The following is a 24,383-nucleotide window of genomic DNA, read 5'->3' as shown; positions in this document are numbered from 1 at the left end:
ATTTCCTCTGTAGCATTATATCAGTACTTAACAAGCCTTAACAGAGGACATCTAAACTATGTTTTCTCCCTTTATGGAGAAAACTATTAAAATCAATGATCCCTTGAAATAAGGGTGACACAGATCTGGGATCTTACATTTACTTCCGTGCCCTTCTCTTCAAATTTTTTTTTTTAAATCAAACATACTACAGAGACATGATCTGTGGATAATGAAGTCATTTCATTCCCACAAACATGCATTAAATCATATCCATTGTCCCTGTTATTCTCCAGTATCACAGTGCTACTCCTGAAATAATGTTTTCTTTAAAAAACACCCAAAAGATGATCTAAAAATCCCTCTAGATAAAATCCTGCTGCCAGATTTATGATTTTTCAAATAACAAGTCTTAATCCTTTGGGACCACAATTATTTGACACTGCCTTTAATTTTACTGAAGAGTTGTTCTTCCACTTCAGTTGCAGTCATTTCCATACTATTCCTCCTGCCAATCAATTTGTCCTTGCCTTCATATTCTAAAGTCTTCATCTTTGTTATGTCTGTTATTCAGCACACATAATTTTAAATATTTATCTAAAGTACCTGAGTTAGGAAGGCAGTAATCACTAATGAAGAGTTAAATGAAATGGAGGGCTGAATCACCCCTCAGAAGAGACCTTGCATTGTGTGAACAGGGTCTTTGGGACAATTTAGTTAGCAGCTTGAAAAAAATGAAATAGAGTCATCTTTTCTACCACTTTTATGCCAAGAAATGTTTGTTCTGGCCTAAGACCAAGATTGAATTACTTTTAATGTTGACACAATCTGTTCTTGCTCTTCTTCATAACTTTGCAGACAGCAACAGTAGACTTCAGCTATCTGTTTTTATTTACTTTTTAGACTTAATTCATCTTGACTTTTGCAATTTTTGCTTCATTATTGTTTTGGATATTCATGATACATTATCTAAATAAAATTCCTTAAGGGTTTCATAGCTCTTCCCTCCATTCCCAGTGGGAAAATTCATTAACAGTAGATCCCATTCCAATAGATATCATTCACTGGCATAAGAAAGTCAGAACCATAGAATAATCACCATTTTTGCTACTGCCTCTTCCTTGTATTCGACTATTTGATCCTGAGTATTCTAATTTATATAATTCATTATCTTTCCTAATTTCTCAAACATATTTTCCTCTGAAATGAGCTCTCTTTCAATAAAAGATGTTTATACAAAATGTATTCATTTAATTAAAACTGAGTAAGCTCACAGAATTTTAGTGTCTCATTATTCACTCCAATAAAACAAAGCACATTTAATAATAATACATTTTCAGCTACTAAATATCTCAACAAGATGTAGAGAGCTGAAAAGAAATTAAGATCCTTGAAAAACAAAGAGGAGTATGTAAAGATTCAAATGGAATAAAAAAACCTGTGTTTGCACTTTTACTGATAACTGCTTTATTTAATATATGCCTGCAGGTTAAGAAAGGTATTTATCAAGAAAAAAATGTAACATTTATACTGGTATATTAATCATCAGAGAACATTCACTAGCAGTGAAACATACAATCTACAATATTAAATTTCTATAATAGTCCCTGGAATCACTTTTGCCTGAACTGTCCCAAATAATTTCCAGGCACAGTTGGAGACCGTATGAATCACAAACTATTCAAAATATGCAGGTCTGGTATGATCAGATTTAATCAGCTTTTCAAGAAGAAGCAAATTGAGATTCTTCACATACAGCAACTGAAAAATCAGAATTCCATTACATTTACTCCTGTAAGGCTCCCACGAAGAATGTAGCCTTTTTATGTTTACACATAGGCTTTACAGGGCCTTTTGCACAATGGCAGAATGGACAGAACAAGGACAAGTTACATAAATTATTCTGCATGCACTGCTTATCTCCAGCCTTCATTGCAACAACTTTGCTTTGTATAGGGGTCATTGCAATAGTCCATAACTGAAGCAGGGGATGAGTTAACAGTTAGGAAGTGCAGTGCCTATGCACAGCCATTGATCTTTTTTATTTTCTGATATGCACGTGCACAAGGAGATTAAATTTCCTGTTCCAAAAACTGCAGGTTAATCCATTTTTAAAAGTCTACAATTACTCTCAGAAATATGAGAAACATAAGATGTTGACATCAGAACTGGAATAGTTAACCCAAACTTCCACAAAAGTATAACTTACACTTACAATTTTGAGCCACCAGCATGTTACAACTACCATTTTTGATTGACTACACAAATATGCAGAACAAACATTTCAGTAACCACCAGTATTCCCCAACAATAATTTTATTCCAAGGTGCTGGTTTTACAGAATTTACAATAATATACCTGTTTCTGCTTCAATCAAGACCAAAAAGTCAATTGGTTTTGCTCAGAGAAAAGTATTGTGGGGAGGAAAATGAATAAACTGATTGCCACACAATAAGAGTCCTTGACAAAACATGTAATTAAGGCAAGCAGGCAATTCCTCCATCAGCAGGAACAGCTCCAGTTCTTGTTCTTGTTCTAACAGACAGTTTTAAAAATTTGTCAAACATAGAATCAGAAGTCTTTTGTCTATCAGAAAAGGATGCTTTCCAATTTGCTGCCTCTTAGACAGCTCACTTGTTCAGAGTAAAAGTAGCAAAAGGGCTCAGGGCACTTTCTGAACCAGAACCCTGCAGAGCATGTGATGGATTGAAACTGCCATCACTTTTAGTCCAATTCTATTGCACTCTCCGGACTACAGAAATAAAAATGTTGATAAAAGGAAAGGACTCATGCTCTAACAGTAAAGTGAGTCATGACTACAAGTTCTACTATTTGGGAAGGGTAATTCTTTTAGCAAATTGCTTACTGTGTTGTATATGAGCACCAGCTAAGGTGATCGTACCTGGATGCTAGGTGCTATTCAAATGCATAACAAGAGAGAGGAAAAACTTTCAGTGCAAATAAGTAGACAGCAGAAGCACAGCAAAGGCAGAGGGGTAGGAAAAAAAACCCAAAACAATTTTTGCTTGTGAAAGAAATCTTCATGTTCCTGTTGAACAAACTGGCAATGCATTTGTTCGAAAATTGGCAGGACAGAACACTGTACAAGCACAGCACTGAGTCAATGTAGCTCAGACTGAAAATTAATCTGAAGATCCAAGGGGTGTTTTTTCCACAGCTCTTTTATTCACAGATAGGTCTGGTAACTCTGCCAGATACTTTTTTCACTGCAGGACTGGGTGTTTTGCTACTACTGACTTTACATCAGAAATGTTAGATATCTAGCTAATATGTAGTTCATAAGTAATTGGTAAACAATTCTTGATTGTTTGTAAACTGCTGATGTCTTTAAGCAGCATGTGATTAGAAAGAGTGCAGTAAATATCTTTTCTTACTACAAAATCTTTCCCATCAGAAAGTATTGCTTGGTAACTTTTTGTAGACTTTTCAGTTACAAAGATCATACTGGGTCAATAACCTCATTGTGGACCTTAGAGTAATATATTTTATACATAGCACATTTCAAGCAAAGTCCTTAAATAGATCATCTTCACGATCTGACCAACTCCCTGTGCCTCTGAGATATGTAATTACTTTGTATGGTGCCCCAAATACTATTTAAATTATATTTAAACCCAAAGCAATCAGTCTAATTATTTATTCAGCAAATTTTGAATGCATGGCAAAGTGCTGATCTTTGAAGTCAGAGCATCTTCTCACATATCAATGCAGATTAACAAAATAGTTTCACTGCAAATTCACCATTGCTATTTTTGGAGGACGGTAAAAATAGCCATTGGACATATATGCCTCACCTATGGATGTCCACAACAGTGGGCAGTAGATGATAAGACTACAGCAAAATCCACCAACATAAAATGAAAATGCAAAAACATCCATTCTTGATATTTTGAAAAACATTTTCCATTTAAAAAATCCTCTCCTTTCACTGTAAATTGTTTATCTGTTTTCCGCAGAAAAATATAAGGAAGACATTTTAAAGATACGTTTTCACACTAATGTAGAGAACAAATACTCACAAAAATCACTCAAATATTATCATAGTTATAAGTATGATTTTTTACATTCACCTCTACAAAACTGTGAAGTAATTACTAATTTCTTGCTTGTGCAATGAAGCAAGTAGCACCTCTACCATGATCATATCAAAATGATACATCTTGCCAGAGAGAAGCCATCAGCTTATGAGAAGGTATTAACATGATTGATTTGAAGAGTCATTTTATAAAGCAAAATTCAGTAATTTCTACTTGACATATTTAGGACAAATCAACTGCTTATAAATGCAAACACCATTCTGAGTTATTGCTGTATTCCATAGTTTGCTTTAGCTTGAAATTTAACTGTGTCTTCGGGAATACTGACAGCACCTCACTGCATTTTCACTTCTGGTCTGAAGAACAACTTCAGGCCTTGTTTTACACATACAACACTTGAAGGAAGTGGCACCTCCTGTATAGTAACAGGTCATGACCATCAACCATGAAAGACAGCCCAGTTCAATGAAGAATAGAGGTCCGAGAAAAAGATAGGCACCATCGTTGTCCTCCAGTACAGCATGCAATCTTTCAGGCCTTTGGTTTCCTAGTAATAAAATCATATTAAATTCATGAAGCATTTCAGGGCTTGTAGGTGGCATTTTCTGAATTGGAACTAAGGTATATTAAGTACTCATGTCTAGGAATTCTATCAGTGAAGCAAATCATCTTAAGCACCATTGCTATTTCTGCAATTTGTTTATCTTAATTCTGTACTCTTGTGTTTCTCCTTCACCTAGACCCTTTGATATGCTGCTTCCTCTTGCTAAGAGCCCTCTTAGCATTCATATCCTATCATTCCTGCCCTTCCACAGCCCACCTGATAAGATAATCTGTAATGAAATATCTGCAAGTGCCATTATGTTGTGCTCATGTCTTTAAGCCAACATCTCAGCAGCACAGACAGGACAGGGAGAGCACTGCCAAATCTGAGCCACTTTGTTCCAGGCTGTCTGTAGACAGAGGATGTCAATGTTCTGCTGTTTTAAGGAATCTGTCTACCTATGGCCAGTTTTCGTTATGGACATGACTGCAAAATGCTGAAATACTACTTCCTGGGAAGACTCTGACAAGTTTTTAGTTTTTTACTACACACACAGATGCTGCCCCTTCTCCTCCAAACTCTTCAATCTTGTGAGTAAAAACTTACCTTTTACTTCAGCTAGATATTAAAACTTAGGCTCTATACAACTCAATTAAGCTGTCCATATTGCAAATGTCAAATGAACTCTCTGATTTGTGTAGGAAAACATACTTTAAAATTCTATAAGGCCCATGTACATACATCAAACAGCTCCTTTAGGACTTGCACCTGTATTTTAGCTGGCAGTATAATTAGGTCCCATATGGTTAATGAAATGTAACATGTCAGTATTTTGTAGGCTGAGATTTGTCACACGGAGGTGTTGAATGTAACACCCACTCTACCAACTGTTCAAGAGGAGAAAAAAACAGAATCAGATAAAAGCTTTTGTGTAAAAGAGAAACAGGAACCGGCCTTACAGGTTTGATTTTCCCACATTTCTAATGTTCTCTTCCTTTTTTCCAGGAGAGCTATGTCAATCAAGATGCTTTTCCTCAATGTTTCAGAGCACCTTCTCTAAGGGCGCAATCCCCTGTGTATTTGGTAACAGAAACATGTATTCAAACTACATGTCCATGAGTTTTGCTGCCCCACATTCCAAGTAGTGTCTGAGTGTCCCTTCTCTCCAAAGTATTGCTCCTCACAACACTTCTATCATACACTTGAAATGTGGGTGTTTGGAATAAATGCTTCAAAGACACCCATGTGTGCCAATGCTCAGCCTACAAAATGCCAAGCCATTATAAAATCATTAAGCAGGCCCCTTGCAGATGGCTGAAGGCATGTCCCCACCAGGCTACAGATGGGACTGCAGGCACACCAAAAGCAGCTCTGATCCAGCCTGTTGTGTTGAGATGCTCAACTCCAGAGTTTTGCACCCCATGCCATACTTCCCAATGGACTAATGAGATTGAGGACAATACTGCAACAATACAGCCCAAATGTGTATTTGAACCAGTCTCTCCATTGTAAGACATTGGCATGATATCTGCTGTTTCATCAGGGCCATAGAGAGAGTTCAGAAGAGCAAGCAACTGCATCTCACTTCCACATAAACCATTCCAAAATCCTTCTCCAGTAGCCACTCCACTGTCTTGCTTTCCATGGCCTGTATTCTCAGGCTGACTTTTCTGGTTTGAGGGATTTGATTTGACTGCCACTCTTGAAGGGGGCTATAAGAGAGCACTGTGCTTCCATCCACAGAGACACAAGTTAATCAAGCAGCAAAGGCAGGTCCACAGCACAGAGTATAGGACACACAACATTCTCTCTCCTAATGTGGCTGAGTGTGATGAACATGCCATCACATGCAATTGAAGAGGCTCACCATAGCCTGACATGGGCATATCTGACCACAAGTGACTGAGTCTCTTCTCACCACTTTGTCTCCTGTGCCAGACTGTCGCCGTTGAGCAAGACAGGAACAGAATGACTCCAAGTTAGAAGGCAAAGAATTAAACTCTCCTTCTGATTTATTTCAAATGCACCACTCTATATATAGAGAACACAGTGCGGATTAATTTCATTGGTCTTAGAGTAAAAACATCTCACACACTGGTGTGCAGTGAATGACGCATGGTAGCAGAACAAATCTACGAACAATGTGAATAACAAGATAGATTAAAGAATTATTTACATTCTTTCCCAATTGCTTCCCAGGCTCTCACCTGGTTAGAAAACCCTCTCTTTTTCTCTCTGACTGAACTGAGAATATCCACACCAGACCTACTTGCATGTCACTCCTCCACAAGCTGGAGGAAATGGACGGTTAGTAAATCTACAGTTCAAGCAACTCTCACTTCTCAATAAAACTTCATGGCAGGATCTTGTTATAACTACAAAGCTTACACAGCTCAGTTGAATCTAAGGTAGCTTATCAGAAGATACTGTGTGCATAGCCCATCCCAGTCATTGCAGCAGTCTGTCTTCTATGCAAAACCCATAAGGTTGAGATCTCTGAATGCATGCTGTACCAGATGTTTTATTCTGAACAATTTAAGTGTGATGACAGACATGCTTTGCGTAAATACCTTTAGATTAAAAAAAAAAAAGTCTTCCATAGAAATTCTGTCTGAGTGAACAAAATCTTCAACTCCATGACCTGTAAGACACAGACTGTCTACATATCACTTTCTTTTCAAGAGGCATGAACGTGCCAAGATAAGAAGCTGAGCACTGAAATACCCTGTACAGTGGTCTTTCAAGGCAGATATTTAAGCCAGGGAAAGAGACCGTCTGACTTCACTTTAACATTTTTTAGACTCCTTAAATTTGAGTTTGTCTCATACTTTCCCTTTAGGAAATTAAATAGGTCAGACAAATTGCTTGTCTTTTTGCATATGCATGAAATTAGCAAGGTAGCTTCACATCCCACAGTGCTGCCAGAATGAAAAAACCAAAGAAACCATTTTTATATATAACCATGATTGAAGATGTATGAAAAGCTTATATTCAAAAGATAATATGTACTCTCTCACAATTCTATTTTGGGCACATATCCTAATCTTTTTGAAAGCTTCTGTTAATGTGAAAATTATTTGAGTCCTGTATTTTTATGTAGTAAAGATAGAAGAAAAAGGAAAAACTACTTACCTGTCAAATGCAACCTGAAGTTCTTTTCTACTCATAAAACCAAATTACCAGTACCTACAAGTTTTTTGCTTATTTTCCTCCCTGGATTTTTTTGAAAACCTATGATAAAATTCTTCTCTGAGATGCAAAGCTGTCATGGAAATGGGAAGGAACTGACTCTCACTATTTTTTCTCCATCAACAGAGATATAAATTCCCATTCTAAACTTCCAAAGTTTGTTATGGGAAAGGAGTTTTGCTCCTTTTTCATGCTTAAATATAGCTTCATTCATTTGCTGTCAGGATGCGTGTCTGCTACCTGTTCAGCAGTGCTCTCAGATCACGGACGTGGACATTTTTTTCTGCAACTAAAGGAACGCCCCCAAGAGCATGTCCACATCCTCCCTGACTGCTCACTCCTCTTGCTTATAAGAACCATATTCAAAGCAACCTGATGGTGTTGAATTCTTCAAGTGCAACAGGTACTGTGTTCAAGAACCCAATCCTAATGTAACTGAGACTGAAGTTGGGTACAAAGCCTGTTGAACATAAAATAGAGGAAGATTTTCAGTTTATCCTTCAGCTTCAATGTTTTGCTTGCATGTGAAAAAATGTCCTGTTTTTCACTAAATGCCAAATCTGCAAATTTAGCCACTGTAATACGCTAAGCTTTAAGAATGTAGACTTGTTGAAAAATATATCTAGTTAGAATCATATCTTTTAAAAAGAGAATATGGAGCTTAAACCTGAACTTTAGAATACATCTGGAATATGTCTGGATTCTCTAGGTGAAAGAACTTTAAAAATAGTGTGTAATTTTGATGGCCTTTATTTTATCCAGGGCTCAATCTGCATTGATTGATAGTCAGGATAGTTCTTTCTCTAGGTGAAAGAACTTTAAAAATAGTGTGTAATTTTGATGGCCTTTATTTTATCCAGGGCTCAATCTGCATTGATTGATAGTCAGGGTTACATGAACCAAAAGTTTTAGAAATTTCCAAATTGGTGCTGTCATATTTATGGAATTATCTACCTGAAGTTGCTCAGTAATCTTATTTTAACCAGGGAGGTATAAGAGCAAAAAAAATCAAACCTAACCAGGAGTAACAGTAAAGAATTAATGCAATCAGAAAAGCAACAGTGGGTTTAAAAAAACCCACTGAACCTTGACAATGGTGAGATAGTAAGCCAGATAAGCAGAAGTTATAACAAGAGGGAGGAAGATAACTGTAAAGGGAAAAATCAGCAGTATATATTTACAGGCCAGCACTGTATTGGTTTACTAATAAGGTAAGAAAAATCACTTTGTATGCTGAAGTCCTGCCTGACTTCAAGGTGAAGAAAATCGAATATCAATTTCCCTAAGAGAAAGGGTAAATGTTCTTAAAAATGAATTTGACAAAACTGGAAAGATTTATACAAGGACTATAAGAAAAACTCAGCACCTGGAAAAGTCACTTTAAGAAGTGACACGAAAAGTAGAGCTCTTTGGTTTCACCAAAATAAAGATTAGAAAAATGCCTGGGAAAAGAAGCTTTTCCTGGGAAGAACTTACCATAATAAAGGGCTATAGGTTGGAGAAAACAGCTGGTTATTTTATTTGAAGAATGAGTGATTCACAGCCTGGACAGACTACCTGATAATGAAATCAACTCTGTCTCTACATGAGGTTCTTAGGTGAAGATGCTCTGTGTGTATCTTCATAAACAATACGCTTTAGCCTAAGTGATAGCTACTAATAACTAGCTGTCATTTCATTACCTATCCTACACAGCAGAAATAAGATATGGAGAATAGATTTATATAAATTCAAACCTAGGAAGGGTGAACATGTTCTGTGATTTGGCCATGTGTGATCAACCTTAGTTTACATATATGCTTGCCTTATGACCTCTAGAATCTCAGTCTTGGACAACTGAATTGTCTGTTGTAGCTATCTTCACAGAAATTTTCTAGATCCTTATCACACTCCTCTCACTATTTTTTTGCACCTCTGTTTTGGCAGTAATTCTTCTATTCTTCCTTCTACCCCCTGTAATGTCAACTAGAAAGTTAGAAGAAATCTATCTCAAGAGGAAAATGTACAAACAAAACATGTAATCCTAGTTAAAGACAAATAGGAAGCATCTGACTAGATCACAACAGACTGAGTAACAGTCTGTGGAGGAATTTTCCTCATACTTCCACTGTTCTCAGCAGTTAGGTTGGACTCATGGGACTCATTCAGTGTGATGGTTTACCATCCACCCCAGATATGATCTTTGCAATTCTTCAAGTATATATTGCACTTTGAGAAAAGCCATTCCCCATACATTGTTTGTTTGCCCTTTGACAGTGTAATTGATTTTTTATGGAGGCTTTCACATATATCACCTGGACCATGTATTTGGCCAGCCATAAATGTTTTCAGACTTCCAGAACAAAAAATCAAACACCTCAGTTAAAGGAAATCTTATATACATTCTTTTCCAGTCAGTATATTCAGAATTATGAACTCATTAAGTTCATTTAAAAACAAGGCAGTGATTTATGAAGAATATTGTCTGCAAATTCAGTTGCCAAGGTAGATGGCAACTGCTCTGTTAACAACCTTCCCAATCACTCCTTTAATGTATACACATATAATATAATTATATAAACACCATGCATTACAGCATGGGCTGCCTCCATATCATGAGCCTGCAATCAGATTTTAGTAAGATGGATGCAACATTATTCTCTCTCCAGTGGCTTTCAAACTAAATTAAAGTAAATCTATAATTTTTGGCTCACCTCCACGATCACGGTCTCCTGCATGATTCAAATATCAGCTAGTCAGAACTGCTTTAGGGAAGGAGGAAAAGTTTAAAAGATCCAGCACAAAGCCCTTTGCCCTTTCTTAGCTTTCAAAGAAATCTCAAATTAGCTCTCATAGGCACAGGAAATGTTCTTCATGTATGGACCAATGTAAATATCTATTCTGCTCCTTAAATGCACAGAAAGTTTCAAATTTGCAAGCATCATTGATTTAATTCCTGTACTATTAAGCTGCCTACAATATGGTTTTGATGTATAAAGACACTGACAACTGCAGGACATCCTCTTTTTTCATTGTTTCTGTAGGAAATTAAATCCTAGTTTCTTGTAGACTTTTCCTACCTGTGGTCTTAAACTAGCATTCTGAAAAGTGTGTTCTATCCTAGTCCTGCCAATGGTGTTGAATAGCTTTTTCTCTCTCTCTCCCTTTGTTCCTGGCTCCCATCTCAACGGTGCCCTGATCACCCCTGAATTCTCAGTAACAGAATCTATTTCAATGAATATGAAACAATGCTTTGGGAATTTTTTGGGTTTTGTGGTTTGTTATTTTTTTCATATATCAAAATTTAGTTTTGACCTTAAAATCTATGAAAAATTACTTAACAAATTAATGATTTAAATTTCCTGCCACTAGGTTACATATGTGAAAAAAGAAAAATACACCGTTTGAAGAATAAGAATAACACAGATTCAGAAGTACCACAAATGTTTACAAAGAGTGAATAATGGGATGCTGTTTATCATCCTCTCCTTAACTACTGTATTCATTTTGGATACATTTTAATATATCTAAAAATGTTTAATTTGTGCACAGGATTAGTAACACAAGACACATGCTAAATAAAATGGGATGTAAGGGAAACTTCCAGCTCTTTCTTGAATAAAACACCTTTTGCCAAAACTGTTAAAGAACATTAATATCTGTGAAAAGCAATTAAAAGTGAACACAGTTTAGAACAAAGATCTTATTTGATATATCAAGTTATCTTTTATCAACTCAATATAAACCTGCCAAGCAGTTTATTTGACCAAATTCTAAATTTTTTTTTAGTTTTTATTCTCTAAAAATGTTGTTATTTTAGCTTTGAATTCTGACTTGGGACAAAAATTACTTCAGGAAATGTATTTGTCTTAATTGCATGAAATATCCGTTTTCCAACCAGGTCTATAGCATGTACTTTTTAATCTCAAAGACAAAATATCAATGAGGGATACAGAAAAGGAATCACTGCCACTACCCTTAGGCATCTGATAACACATATTAGAAGAACCATCTTTGATAAAACTGCACTGACCAGTAAGCACTCTGCAGTGAAACTTCGTTTTCTGAAAGATTTCCAAACCTCATCAACTTTATAGGTCCTTCTCTGATTGAAGAGGTGCAGCCTGGGCATGCAGACAGTAACTGGGCTATTTCTAGGCCTTGAGTAGTGGAAAAAGGGAAGATGAAGCTGGAGGTTGCTGGACTCTCATTGTTTCTTCTCAGTGAAGGCAAGTTTCATGACGCTGAAACTTTCACTGAGTTGCTGTAGAGTCTAAGTGGCTGAAAAAGTGACATTCAAACACTTAGTCCCTAAACGAAGCAAAGTGACATTTTGACAACCCGAATGACCTACTCTTGGCTAAGTCCACCTTCCATCATTCATTTAAAAATTAATTTTCTTTTTAAGATTTAGAATAGCACATCTCTTAGCTCATATTCCTTTTGCAGTCTCATGGTATTTTCCCCAAGAATTTTCATCCCCATTAAGCTCACAGAATGCAGAGTGTACCCCTCACTTTATATTTTTCTGTCAGTCAAGATCCTTCACAGCAGGTGTGTCTGGCCTGAGCAGCCTAAGAGCAGTGTTAAAGTGTTGTCTGGGCTGCCACTCACTGCAGAGCAACACAAACATTAACTCGAAGTTACTCCACTTTTCTGTCTCAGTATTCCCAGCTGGCAGAGAGCATTTGCTCACTTTTCACAACTGGGACACTAGGACAACTATTGAAATTAGTCCAGAAAACAGCTACCTCTTTCAGATGTCAATATTCAATTAAAATGAGCAAGCAACAGGATAGGACTGGAATTTGTATTTTTTCCCCATATTTTCTTTCAGATGAGAGATATTTTTCCATTTCTCTAGGATATTAGTATGATTAAGATAATATAAAGTTGTGATAATTGTGATCTCAAAATTTATGTTTGAAACAGTTAAAAAGCAATTTCAGAAAACTCCAAACACATAATTATTTTTACCCAATAGCAAAAATTAAACATTGAATAGAATACTCTCCAGTCTTTATACAGGAAATTCTTCAATTTTTCAGAAATAGATTTTTAGAAATAGATTTTGGCTACAAATGAAAATATTTTCATGGACTAGCACAGACATTCATGGTATATTATTTCAACATCGGTTTTTTTCTGCATATAAAGCATGAAAAAATATCACCTCTGCTTCAAATTAAATTAACCCAGATTTCAATTGTATTACTTTATGAAAAAGAAATCATATTTTTGACTATGATACAATTGTTGTCTCTAAAGAAGAAAAATCTGAAGGAAAGGCTTCATATAAGTATAGTTTTTTCCAGGCAACTGGTTTAACATCAACTTGTTGCAATTCTTTCATTCATTTTTTCATCCTATTCTCACAGACTATGAATAATTTTTATTTAGCTTTTTATTTGGGAGCAAATGATGGGGGCAAAAATAGCCTTTTAACCAGACACATTTGAACAAAAATGAAAGGAACTGTGTGACATAACCTTTATGTGCAGGGAAAAAGAGGTCTGCTTTTGTTATGCTTGCCAGATTACATCCCAAGAAAATGACTGTGAAACACCTCTTATGTGTGAAACACTTATGATTAATTTAAATTGAGCAAAGTTAAACATGGAGGACTTTGAGGATGAGTTTCATTCAATGTTTACCTGCAGAGCTGCCTGAAGAAAATGTCAACAAACTGTCTTACTTCTTAAGGCTGCCTTCAAAAGCAAATTACAACTTGTACATAACCAGAATAAATTTCTCCCTTGCCATCCCCAATATATTTGGCTTATTGTGTTTCAATTGTACCCGTGTCCAGTTCTATTTTTCTAGCATACATCACCTCTTCACCCCATTCAGTGCAGGAAAATAAATGGTTTCCAATGGCAATGAAAATTGCCTTTCTAGTTATTAGTTCATTTGACTTGAGGCAAATTTTAAGCAGAGATTCTCAGGGATTGATCTTGTTTCTGACCAGGAAGGTCTGGTCCAAATGTCAGTCTGCTTAACAGGAGGGTACTGAGTTCAAACTGGCTTTCAGAATGAGGCTTCCAAACCTCAGTGAATGGAGAAAATAAAATTGCACATATTTTTCTTTGATCTTTCAAAAAGACCAAGGAATGCTTTCATATGGGAAATTAGTTAAACGGGCAACCCTGTCTCTTTCGGAAGCCAGCCAGCCTCTTCCAGATTAACTGTGGTGTCAAGTGGTTAAGCAAGAAAAGCTGAGAAAAGTCCCCACTGTGCATGAGCTGCATGGCCCACCTGCATGCCAAACATCATCACCCAAAAATACACGCACAAATTTCCCTCTCTACGCCTTCCTGTGAGCATTGCTTTCCACAGAGGTGGGCAACAGTTGCATGAGCTAAAAAGGATCTCAAACATTCTTGCAAGACTGTGAGACCAATTTAGGGGCCTTCTCTCTGCTGTGCTAATTTTCCTTAGACAGAAGCACACAAAGTTCTTGGCTGCATTATTGACTTGCTGTCTGTGAAGTTGGTTTAAGAAGTGAATGTTGGTTTAATTTTAAGGAAGGTTTGTTTAAGCTATGCTCCTACCACAGAAGTGGGAAAAGAAACATCTGCAACATCAGCTGAAAGAGTTGGATCAGTAGGAACTCCAGCACAACCTGGCATGCCTGTTGTAGTAATCCATAAACTTTGAGGCAGTTGCTTCAGGCTTTGAGTGATAGGTCCTTAGTACAAGGAGTTTCATGTCCCAGTTTCCCTCATTCCTGCTCACTCCTAGCTCCCTGCCATGCACTGCTAACTTGTCTGTTCATGGGGCCACGGTGTGGAATGAACCTCAGAACTGATATGGCTTTTTGAAAAACAGTCCTCATTGTGCATGAAAAGGTTTTATTTTAAAGACAGATTGCTTCAGAGTAGAGCCCCACAAGCGATTCAATGTAAAGAAGAGTTGGAAAGTGGGGGAAGATGATGATAATGATTCCTGACAGAGCCAAGAAAGAGTTACAACCCAAGACTAAAACCTGCAAATATTTCTGATTTGCCTATGTGAAATACACTACAGAAAGTGAAGATTACTTGTTTTTTTTTGGGAGAAACATCACTCATTTGCTGCTCACATTTTCTATTGAAGGGTTTGAAGAACCTTCCTCCCCAAAATTAAAAGAGCTACCCGGACAGCCATCCTTGCTACTTTCCCATTTTTAGAAAAAAAAAATTATTTTTTTTAGAGGTAAAAGTAACCTAGAGGCACCACCTAGTTTAATTTGTAATGCTAAATGTCAAAGGAGCAAAGTTTACAAGAATCTCCTGACATTTTTTGTGTATTTTAAATCTGGAAGTCTTAAGTAAGGATTTAACAACACAACTTCAGATCAACCTTCCAAAAACATTAATCCACTGTAGACAAAGATAGTTATAAAGTTCATAAGGAAAGATTCAAACAAGAAGCTTTTTATTATGAAACTGTTGATGTATGCCAGTCTTTTCTTACACTAGACCAAAAATAGACCTATAAATTTATCTGCTGATGGGACTACCAAAGGAATGAAACTAATGGGCTTTTCATGCCTCTTTTTCACTCTTCATCCAGCTTTGGAGGAGAAGATCCCCCCTCCATATGGAAATCATTCACAGACGCCAAAGATTCTATTGATCAGAATATAATCATAAAGATCAGAAGACTCTGGTTAATAAACTAATTACTGAATGAAAATTAGCTAAAGATGATTAATGAAGCTGGCCAGAACTACCTTCTATGTGTGAAAAGAAGGACTACCTTCTATGGGATCTTCTAAAATCCTACATCAATAAAAATTGCAAGGAGCAGGATTCAGCAATTTTTTTTTCTGTTTTGAAATAATACCTGTGAATGGAGGACACTGAGTTGAGTGGGATATTTAAAATGTTATATTACAAGATACCGTAGTAAAACGAAAAATAATTACAACATAAATAAATAAATAATCTGTCTTTTGCTTATTTACTCAATTCCTTTTCTGTAGCATTTATGTGTAGGGTTTTTTAAAGGTCCTTTAAACAAAAATGCAAGGGATGACATGTGCCATAGTCTTTGGAAATGTCCTAAACATCAGACATTGTCACATTTCAAAAAAGTACCTTGATCAGCTAGTTTTTTTTCTATTCCATCATAAATACATCTGTTCTATTGTAATAAAACTTTTAATGTTATTTACCTGGAGAGTCTATTCATCATCCTTACCAGATTATGCAACTAGATGATAGGACCATAAGGTTCACTCAAGTTTAATGCTCTTTCACTGAAGTCCAAAATTATATTGCTGTAAATATGCTGTGAAGGAGGCCTCAGGTTTTAACAGTGTTCCACCTACCATATCCACTTTAACAATGGCAGAAGCATGCACATGTAGTACTACATATATAATATTGTTTTTTCCTTCTTCACATTCAGCACTTTCCTCATTTACTTCTCATCTTGCCCAAACCATCTATATCTCACTCCAGCCATTGTGTCCCTATTCCTGTCTTTCCAGTGCACAGTACAAAGTTCCTCTGCCATAAGATTAATGTGCCATATGCTGCCATCTGCTTCAAAGAGTGTCCTCAGAAAGTGGAAAAAGTACATATTTTCACTCTGTGAATAATCAGACTTTGATATAAGCATGACTATTCCCACACTGAATATAAAAACCTCCCATCTCAATAAGAAGAGGTATAAAAGTTGTTCATTGCAAAAACTAGGTAAGTCATCAAAAGTAGTCAGAATATAAAATCTTATACTATTGTTAGTGGCATTATTTTTGACCATGAGGTTATTCATACATATTTGTGGAGGGAAGGCTGCACACCTAACCATGCCAAAGGCATCAGCTGGTACAGCATACCCTCACTACATGATGTTACGTAGAGTGATTTATACACTGTTTTGAGCACTGAAATTTTAGATTAAACTGTTACTGTATTCATGCATCCCCATACAAAAGAGGCTTCAGCTATTTACCAGCTCTCACTATCATGATGGAAGTGTGGTTGCGACAATCTGTATGCAAATTCTAACTTTTTTTTTTTTTTTTAATACTGCAGAATAAGTTCTCTGCATATCTGTAGGATGAAAGAGATCTCGACATTATACCATTGGACCAGCATCTCCTCAGAAGGGGTTTTGAATAGTATAAAGCCTGCCAGAGAAACATATTCAGTGTGTGGGAAGGGCAATCTGCTCTCTATTGGTTGTAATAAAGCCAGCAGCATCTGCCACTGTTCGGCAACGTCACTACCACTACTCAGTCTCTTAAAATTTTTCATTCTCCATTTGTATTCTAAGCCTGCCATTCAGCATCTGTCTATTTGAACAGAGGCAAAGTGGTGAGCTTCTAAAACTCATCACAGATCTTAATTCTGTAAAAGTCCTTAAATGAGGATGTCATTAGGCAGGGGCTGATGAATCTTGCTCTTAAGACAGTATCAAATTCTAGTCACTTCTAGCAAGATGAACTCAATTCTATCAGTAAAAGGAATAATGAAATCAAGTGCATTTTTCCATAGCATTTTCCTTTAATCACATACTCTTCTGAATGCTGGATAAAAGGCTTAAGCTCTATGTCAAAGAAATAAAAAGAGGAAAGCAATTTAGTACACAATTCTGATTTTCTGGACACCTGATGCAGCATAAATGTGTGAGGAAATTCCAGGAAACTTCCCTTGCTCTATCCCAAAACCAATGCCCATAGGGAGAGGAAGAAGTGGCACAATACTCCATGGACTACTGTAAAAAAGATGGAAAGATATCTGATCTTGAGGAGCTGGGGCAACTTGCATTCAAATATTAGCCAGAATTGTGTGTTTTCTATTACCTGTGCCCCTGTGTCTCAGACAATAAACTGGAACACATTCTGACTCAGCTACAGTTTCAAATGATGATTTAGCCCTCATCTGCACTATAAAAACCAGATGCTTTCTCACTACCTATTGATTCTAAAATAGCCATAATTATTATTCTACATAAATACATTGATTTGTAGATAAAGAAAAATAAATAAATGTCAACTAAATTAAATCAAGTTTAGAGGCTCCAGATCAAGCACTTTTGTCCAGTGAGTGGCCCTAGAGCATGCACCATCCTATGTTTCAAAATTTGTTTTCAGCCATTGACATGATGCTACTTCAGACCCACAGAGAATGTAAAGTTATTATTAAGCAGAAGTCTATACTGTTGACAGCTGACTGGTAAAACTCCAACAGCATCAAACTATCATCATCCATTAATTAGTCCAATTCAGAGTATTTCACAGGCATAGGCATTTTTATGTGGTAAAAAGCAACCTCTTACCTTCGGTATGTACAGCGGAAACATAGGTCCAGTTATAGCGTTTGACAATGTCCACCATCGCCTTTGCTTGCTGTGCGTCAGATGGCACCACTCTCATAAAATACTTGAACAGAGTTTTGTCGCTTAGGTCCATGCTTGTGGCAGAATAAGCAATCTGAGGTATATTGAAAAGCTGCAACAAGTTCTGGACCTGGATAGCAACGGAGCTGGAGCCAGGCCCAATGACACCAACAATGGGTTTCTTGGAGCGGAAAGACGATGATGATCCATCCACACATCGCACCATCCCTTCCTCTTCTTCTGAAGAAATAAGAGAGTCTCTTATAAACTCAATGCTCTGCTCCAGAGCCACAGCAGAATGCCAGCAGGAGTCCCTTATTTCACATCCTAATGTTATATTTGGCAACAGTGTGGGGTCCAAATTAATTCTATCAAGGGTATGTAGCATTGCCTCCACTCTCTGAATACCATACTGCTCTCTTACCTCTCCACATTTCCTCTCATGGACTTTGTCAACAGTTGGTTGGTGATGGACAGAGAATAGAGCTCCAATGATAATATCACCAGGCATGTGTGCAACCACTCTTCTCTCATTTGCCTGTGCTGAAACCAAAAGCCCAAAGTTCCCGCAGACATCTTCCTTCAACAGCAGGATTGCAAGGAACAGCAAAAGGACCATTTTAGGAAATTTTAGGCTGGTAGAGACAACATGATGGAAAAATATTGGAGAGCTGATGAAAAGCAGTTGTCAAATCTTCTGGATAGAAGGAGCACTATACTGATTGTTAACCAGGAGTTGGCATCTGTTCTCTAAGGAGTCACCATCATCTCCAAGTGGATAGCTATGCAGAGCAGCACATGAGGTCATAATCCTCATACCCTTCAAAAATTAATAAATAAGAGAAAGATCTTTAAAATTATTTATAAAGTCAGCAATAGATATAGTCATATATTAAGATACAATATCTTATAATATTGTGTAAAATTGCACCTATTTCTAGAGAGATCAATGCCTATAATATATTTCTACTGCTTATGCTTGTTTTCATAATTTTCAAGCTGGAAAACTTTATCTCACTTGAGAGTTTCACAATCTTAGGTTTGAACTTCTGCTGGTTTAAACCAGCATCTTTCTTTTTGACAATCGTTTAATAATTCTTTGGGGAAATATTTTCAAATGCACAAAAGACTGGAAAGTATTTAGTTCTACAGAAGAAAGGAGTGCTGCCATTTCTAATAGGTGTCTTCGAAAACAACTCCCTTTAATTTCAGACACTTTCTATATCTCTAATATACATATGCCACACTAATGTACCCTAGACGGCACTCTACTATCCATTCCAGCACTAGGAAACTGCTGTTGACACATAAAGCTGCTATTCTAAGGAATGAAGAATGTATAAATCTGTTTTTGTTTTGCAAGATACAACATGAAATAAGTTGGCTTTTAAACAAGATTAAGAAAGCTGATTTTGTTATTAATATTTATATTTGTTTTATGCAAAGAAAAAATAATTCTAAAACAGCAAAGCAATGAAATTATTTCCACCTTTTTACATTCTTACTTAAAAAATCATCAAAAAGCAATTTGAAAAATCCTTATACTGTACATAACCCTACAGACTCCACTGGTATCAAGAAGTCAACAAAAAGACTGTACTAATGCACTAATCCCCAAAATATTTGATCAGCTACATTTACCTATAGATTGCAATGCAATCTGCACTCATCTTTACTGTTGTTGAAGGATAAATATATAAGTAAATAAATCAGCGAACACTTCACATCTTGGGCTGTGGTTAACCTGTGGAACTAGAAAATGTACTTGAAAATGTTCTGCACCTAGCAGTGGATTTTAGCAGAAGGTTTCCTGTTTCAAATATAGTGCTTAAACAGGAGTTTGACAGGTCTTGATCCCTGAGCACACTAAATACCATCTCACCTGCCAGTGAATACGTTGGTAGTACTGAATGGTAAGTGCACTTTTAAATCTAAGATTCTGAGCTACATAGTGAACCAATATGCTCAATTTTATTTTTAACAAAACAACTGCAAAATTCTGGAGAAGTCTCCAATCTGTTTTAGTGATGTAAATCTTTTGATGCAATAAAAGAAAAATCATACATTTCAGACATCACAAATCACTTCTAATCCATTAACAATGACTCTAACAGGGCCTACATATTGTAAAGTGAAAGAAACCATTGCAATAGAAAATCTACCTCTGTTTCTTTGAGTTGAAAATGTCACAGGATTTAAATCTTGAATTTACTCCTCACAGCTAGTTCATTCAGTATAGCGACACAGTGAAACGCTTCCTAATTCTGAAGATGAGACACACAAATATAAAAATATTCTTCTGCTTGATGCTAGGCTTTCTCTATTATTTTACCTAGATTTATAAATTATAAATTATTTTCACAGAGGAGTGAGTGAGTTTGAGTGAGTATTCCCAAATAAAATGCAAATTCTTAAAAAGAGGAAACATTTAATATAATATTTAAATGTAATTTCCATATTAATAAGTTCGTGTAATATTAATTTTAGTAATATAAAGTGCTAATAATAAAATAATGTTCACACAACTTTAAAACACTTCAAGAAGGTTTGGCTTTTTTTATTCTGTGAAGAGTTGGCTTATCAATACTGCAACCCTTTGCCACTAAGGAATAACAGCAGTTCAGTTCAGGTTAATTAGTCCCTAATTACAGACTATCACTATTGCTTATGTCTTGCAATTATTTGTTCCATCACTCTGAAGCTGGTACCATATAATTTGAAACAGTCAAAAGGATGAACTACAGGGGATATCCTTGTACAAGATCACAGCTGTTAAATTCCTATACCATTAATTAATTGAATGTGTTATGACTTTAAAAATATTAATTATTTATAAACTTACTAACATTTGAACAGAAATAGTACTCCGTTACTTAACAACAATGATGCTTGCTTTTCTGAACTTCTCAAATTAAGGCTACATATATAGAACACAAGCATATCTAGACAAGTGCCAGCTCTGCTGCACACTGTAACTGGATATACAGCTAAATGCCTTTTTATAACCTACCTGCCTTTGAATCTGCAGATGTGCAAATACAGAGAGTTCAGGGGCTTGGGGTGAGCTCGTGGTACAAAAAAAAAAAATCCAATCCACCATTTTAATTCTGCAACACATATTCACCAATTTTTTTTGTCTTGTGTCTATGGATTAAAAATTTGCATACAGGATATATGAGAAAGGGAGGAAAGGAAGGCCATTTTTATCTCCTTCCCTCCAAAGAACAGCGGTTTACTCTTCTCTGCTTATAGTTGTGTCTATCAGTATAAATTACAGGGCAAAGAATGAGGCAAAGCTGAAGGTCTCCTTTATATTTCTGGTTCCACAATACTAGGATATGCCATAGCTGGGGGATTCCTATTTCTGAAAGCAAAAAAATCTTTCCCCTCCATGGCATTCAAGAGGAAAGAAGGGGCCAGATGCAGGCTGCAGCTGCTCCACAATTAATGAACTCTCTTCACTATGTTAAAGCTAAGGTCAGTTTACTTGGGAGCTAAAACATTCCTAATTACACTGAGAACGCTGCTTCTGTTTTATAGTATTGGGCTTAGGATTCACATCCAAAGAACCTGAAGTCAATATTTTCACAATGTAATGAAACAACTTGGAATTTATATTGACAAATATTTCAATGTATTTGTATTGCATAGTAGAGATCTGGTTCTGCAGTCTTGCACTCATAAACTTAAGAACAGAATGAATGGTTGAGGTGGAAAGGCAGTTATTCAGGAAGTTTTGTGGTCCATTCCCTCTGCTTACTGTAAGTTCAATTAAAACAGATTTCTTAGCTTTATGTCCAGTCAGGTTCTTAATATCTCTTTCATGTCCAGTCAGGTTGTTAATATCTCTGAGGATGGAATCACAACAATTTTTTTGGGGCAACATGTTTGACCACAGTCACAGTAAAAAAGATTCTTTTTATATATATTTAAACAGAATTTTCGGTTTTTCAATTTGTGTTAATTGCCTGTCATTCTTCTCCTGGGCACATCTGGCCATGCCATTAGAAGATACCCTGAGAATAATCAGGTAACAAATCCTATTTCAGGCAAAATAGTTGAGCAGAGAGCTGGTGGACTAATCGAACTAATTATATATGCTGGTGAATGTCTTCCTGAAGAGATGATGGCCAAGGGAACTATTCAAATATACAATTTCACTGTGTTTCTCTCCCAAAAGAATCACATGCAAGTCCCTCCTCGTTTTTATTACAGTTCTCTCTTACTACAGGCAGCATATTATTACAAGCAGGATGAGTACTAAAACAAAATTAAGTAAAATTTCATAAGCTTAAATACAACTCTTCTTTAATTTGTTAGAAACAATCCTAAAGGGAATTTGACATGCTGTCAGATTGAGAATAGAGGTATCAGCAGTTGCAAAGACAGTGAACTCCTGAGTGCATGCAAAAAGTAGTGGGAATTTTTTCCTAGTTAATAATTTATCTGTTTTGTTTTCATTGATGGACAACATGCACAGCCCTTATGGTCACATTTATGTTTCACACTGTTCAATTTCTTCATCATCAATGGACTTATTCCAAATTGACAGAACTATAAGTAAAATGGAATTGGGTACTTAATTACTGGTGTGTCAATGTTTCTCGCTTATTTCTGTTATGGATCTAACTATAAACTTATCCTGAAGGCACATGCTTTAACAATAGAGGACACTTTGGTCTCAGTCTTCTGGTACACTAACCTGAGGCTTGGAGCAATTGCAGAAGAAGTGGGACAGAAAAATTACACTGCCTATCTGTTCTTTGTTCAGTCTTGCCCTAGACAAAAGTTTACATGCTATCCAGATGACTGAAGACACAGATCTGATGAAGCACTCAACATGTTCCTGTGACCTCTGTTCTCCCTGGCAATATAAACTTCATGCCAGACTCTGTCAGGAGAAATTCCCAACTGTTCCCTTAGGGCAGAGTTCCAGCTACTTCATGTTGAGGTTTAACTGAGTAGAAAATGAGCATCTGTAATATTCCATGAAACATCATGCAAATCTTTCATTATTAAAAATATATAAATCTTTCAAAATTATACCAAACTCAAATGCATGTCCATCTGCACCTGCAGTCTGTAGAGACCAAAAGAAACAAAAAGCACACTAATATCTAAGGGCATTAATTAAACAACTTGATCAAAAAATCAGACTGTGAGCAGCGGTTCACAAAGAGCTGATTTCCCACTATATTTGTGGCTGAGAGTTTATACAAGGGATGCATCTGACTGTTGTTAAGGGTTTCTGCTCCCGCAGGTGCAAGCGTGCTCACGGCTGCGGGGTGACCCCCTTTCCACCGGGGCTTACTTTATTGTAGCAGCGCCCACTAGCGACCCCGCAGCGAAGCACCCGTGCTGTGCGGTCTGAGCGCGCTTGGCACGGTGGCCTCCAGCAGGCAAAACGTCAACTCGGCTGAGGGAAATTGTTTGTTTGATTATTTATTTATTTATTTACTTATTCTGTATTTATTTATTCTACTTATTTATTTATTCTGTATCATGGGGGGGAAAATTTAAAAGGGAGAAGAAACAAGGCTTCCCTTTGGGTTTCTTGTTTGTTACACTTTCGTAAATTTACAGTAGTCTTGTTCATAGTTTCTTAATCTTCAGGCAGATTTAAATAATAAAAATAAAACATCAGATTATTTAATCAACGAACAGTGCTGTAGTAGAACTCGTGGCCCAATCCAGGAAAGCACTTAGGAATATGTTCTGTGCTTCTCAGAAGAAGAATACTATTGGTCAAATATCTGTAAGTACTTATCTAAAGTTTACGGTTAACCTTAAAGGATTTTTGGGATCAGAAAAATCACAAAAACTAACGTCCTTAAAATCTATTCACTCGTAGTGACAAAATTTACTTATATGCTACGTTTCCATAACTTTAAGCCATTGTATATGCTGATAAAATCCTTTCCAGGCATTCATTTACAATATTTACCCCAATTAATTTAAATACATCACTAATGAGATAATATAAGTTGATATGGATCAAATCAGTATATCCCAAGGAATTAACCTGTGTTTCGTCATCAGAGAAGACAAAACCATAGCAAGCAGCAACTGAATCACTGATTCAGAGTCAGTCATGTCACTTCTCTCACAGTGAAGATCTTACAGTAGCAAAATATGGAACAGCCTTAGAAACAGTTACATAAAGAGAGCAACCTCTCAGCTCATCTTGATTTGGACCAATGTTGGGAGAAAGTACATTGAGGATGCTAAGCTTTGCTGAGTTCTGCTATGGCATTTCAAACTCCAAGCATTGCATTCAAGCTATTCTGGAAATCTATCTCCCA

General features: G+C 36.5%; 1 protein-coding gene across 5 annotated transcripts in view; it reads right to left on the bottom strand.

The window, feature by feature from the left end:
- GRM5 (glutamate metabotropic receptor 5) overlaps positions 1–24,383 on the bottom strand; it is a 238,689-nt gene that overhangs the window by 210,350 nt on the left and 3,956 nt on the right. For all 5 annotated transcript variants that reach the window (XM_068181558.1, XM_068181556.1, XM_068181557.1 and 2 more), the window contains one exon: positions 18,022–18,901. In XM_068181558.1, coding sequence (XP_068037659.1) covers positions 18,022–18,700 — 679 coding nt within the window. In that variant the 5' untranslated portion in view covers positions 18,701–18,901. The remainder of the gene's footprint in view (positions 1–18,021; positions 18,902–24,383) is intronic.

This window comes from Anomalospiza imberbis, chromosome 2, assembly GCF_031753505.1.
Source record: "Anomalospiza imberbis isolate Cuckoo-Finch-1a 21T00152 chromosome 2, ASM3175350v1, whole genome shotgun sequence".
Classification (NCBI taxonomy): domain Eukaryota; kingdom Metazoa; phylum Chordata; class Aves; order Passeriformes; family Viduidae; genus Anomalospiza; species Anomalospiza imberbis.
Note: the sequence above shows the minus strand (reverse complement) of the source record. Positions and strands in the feature narration are given on the sequence as shown.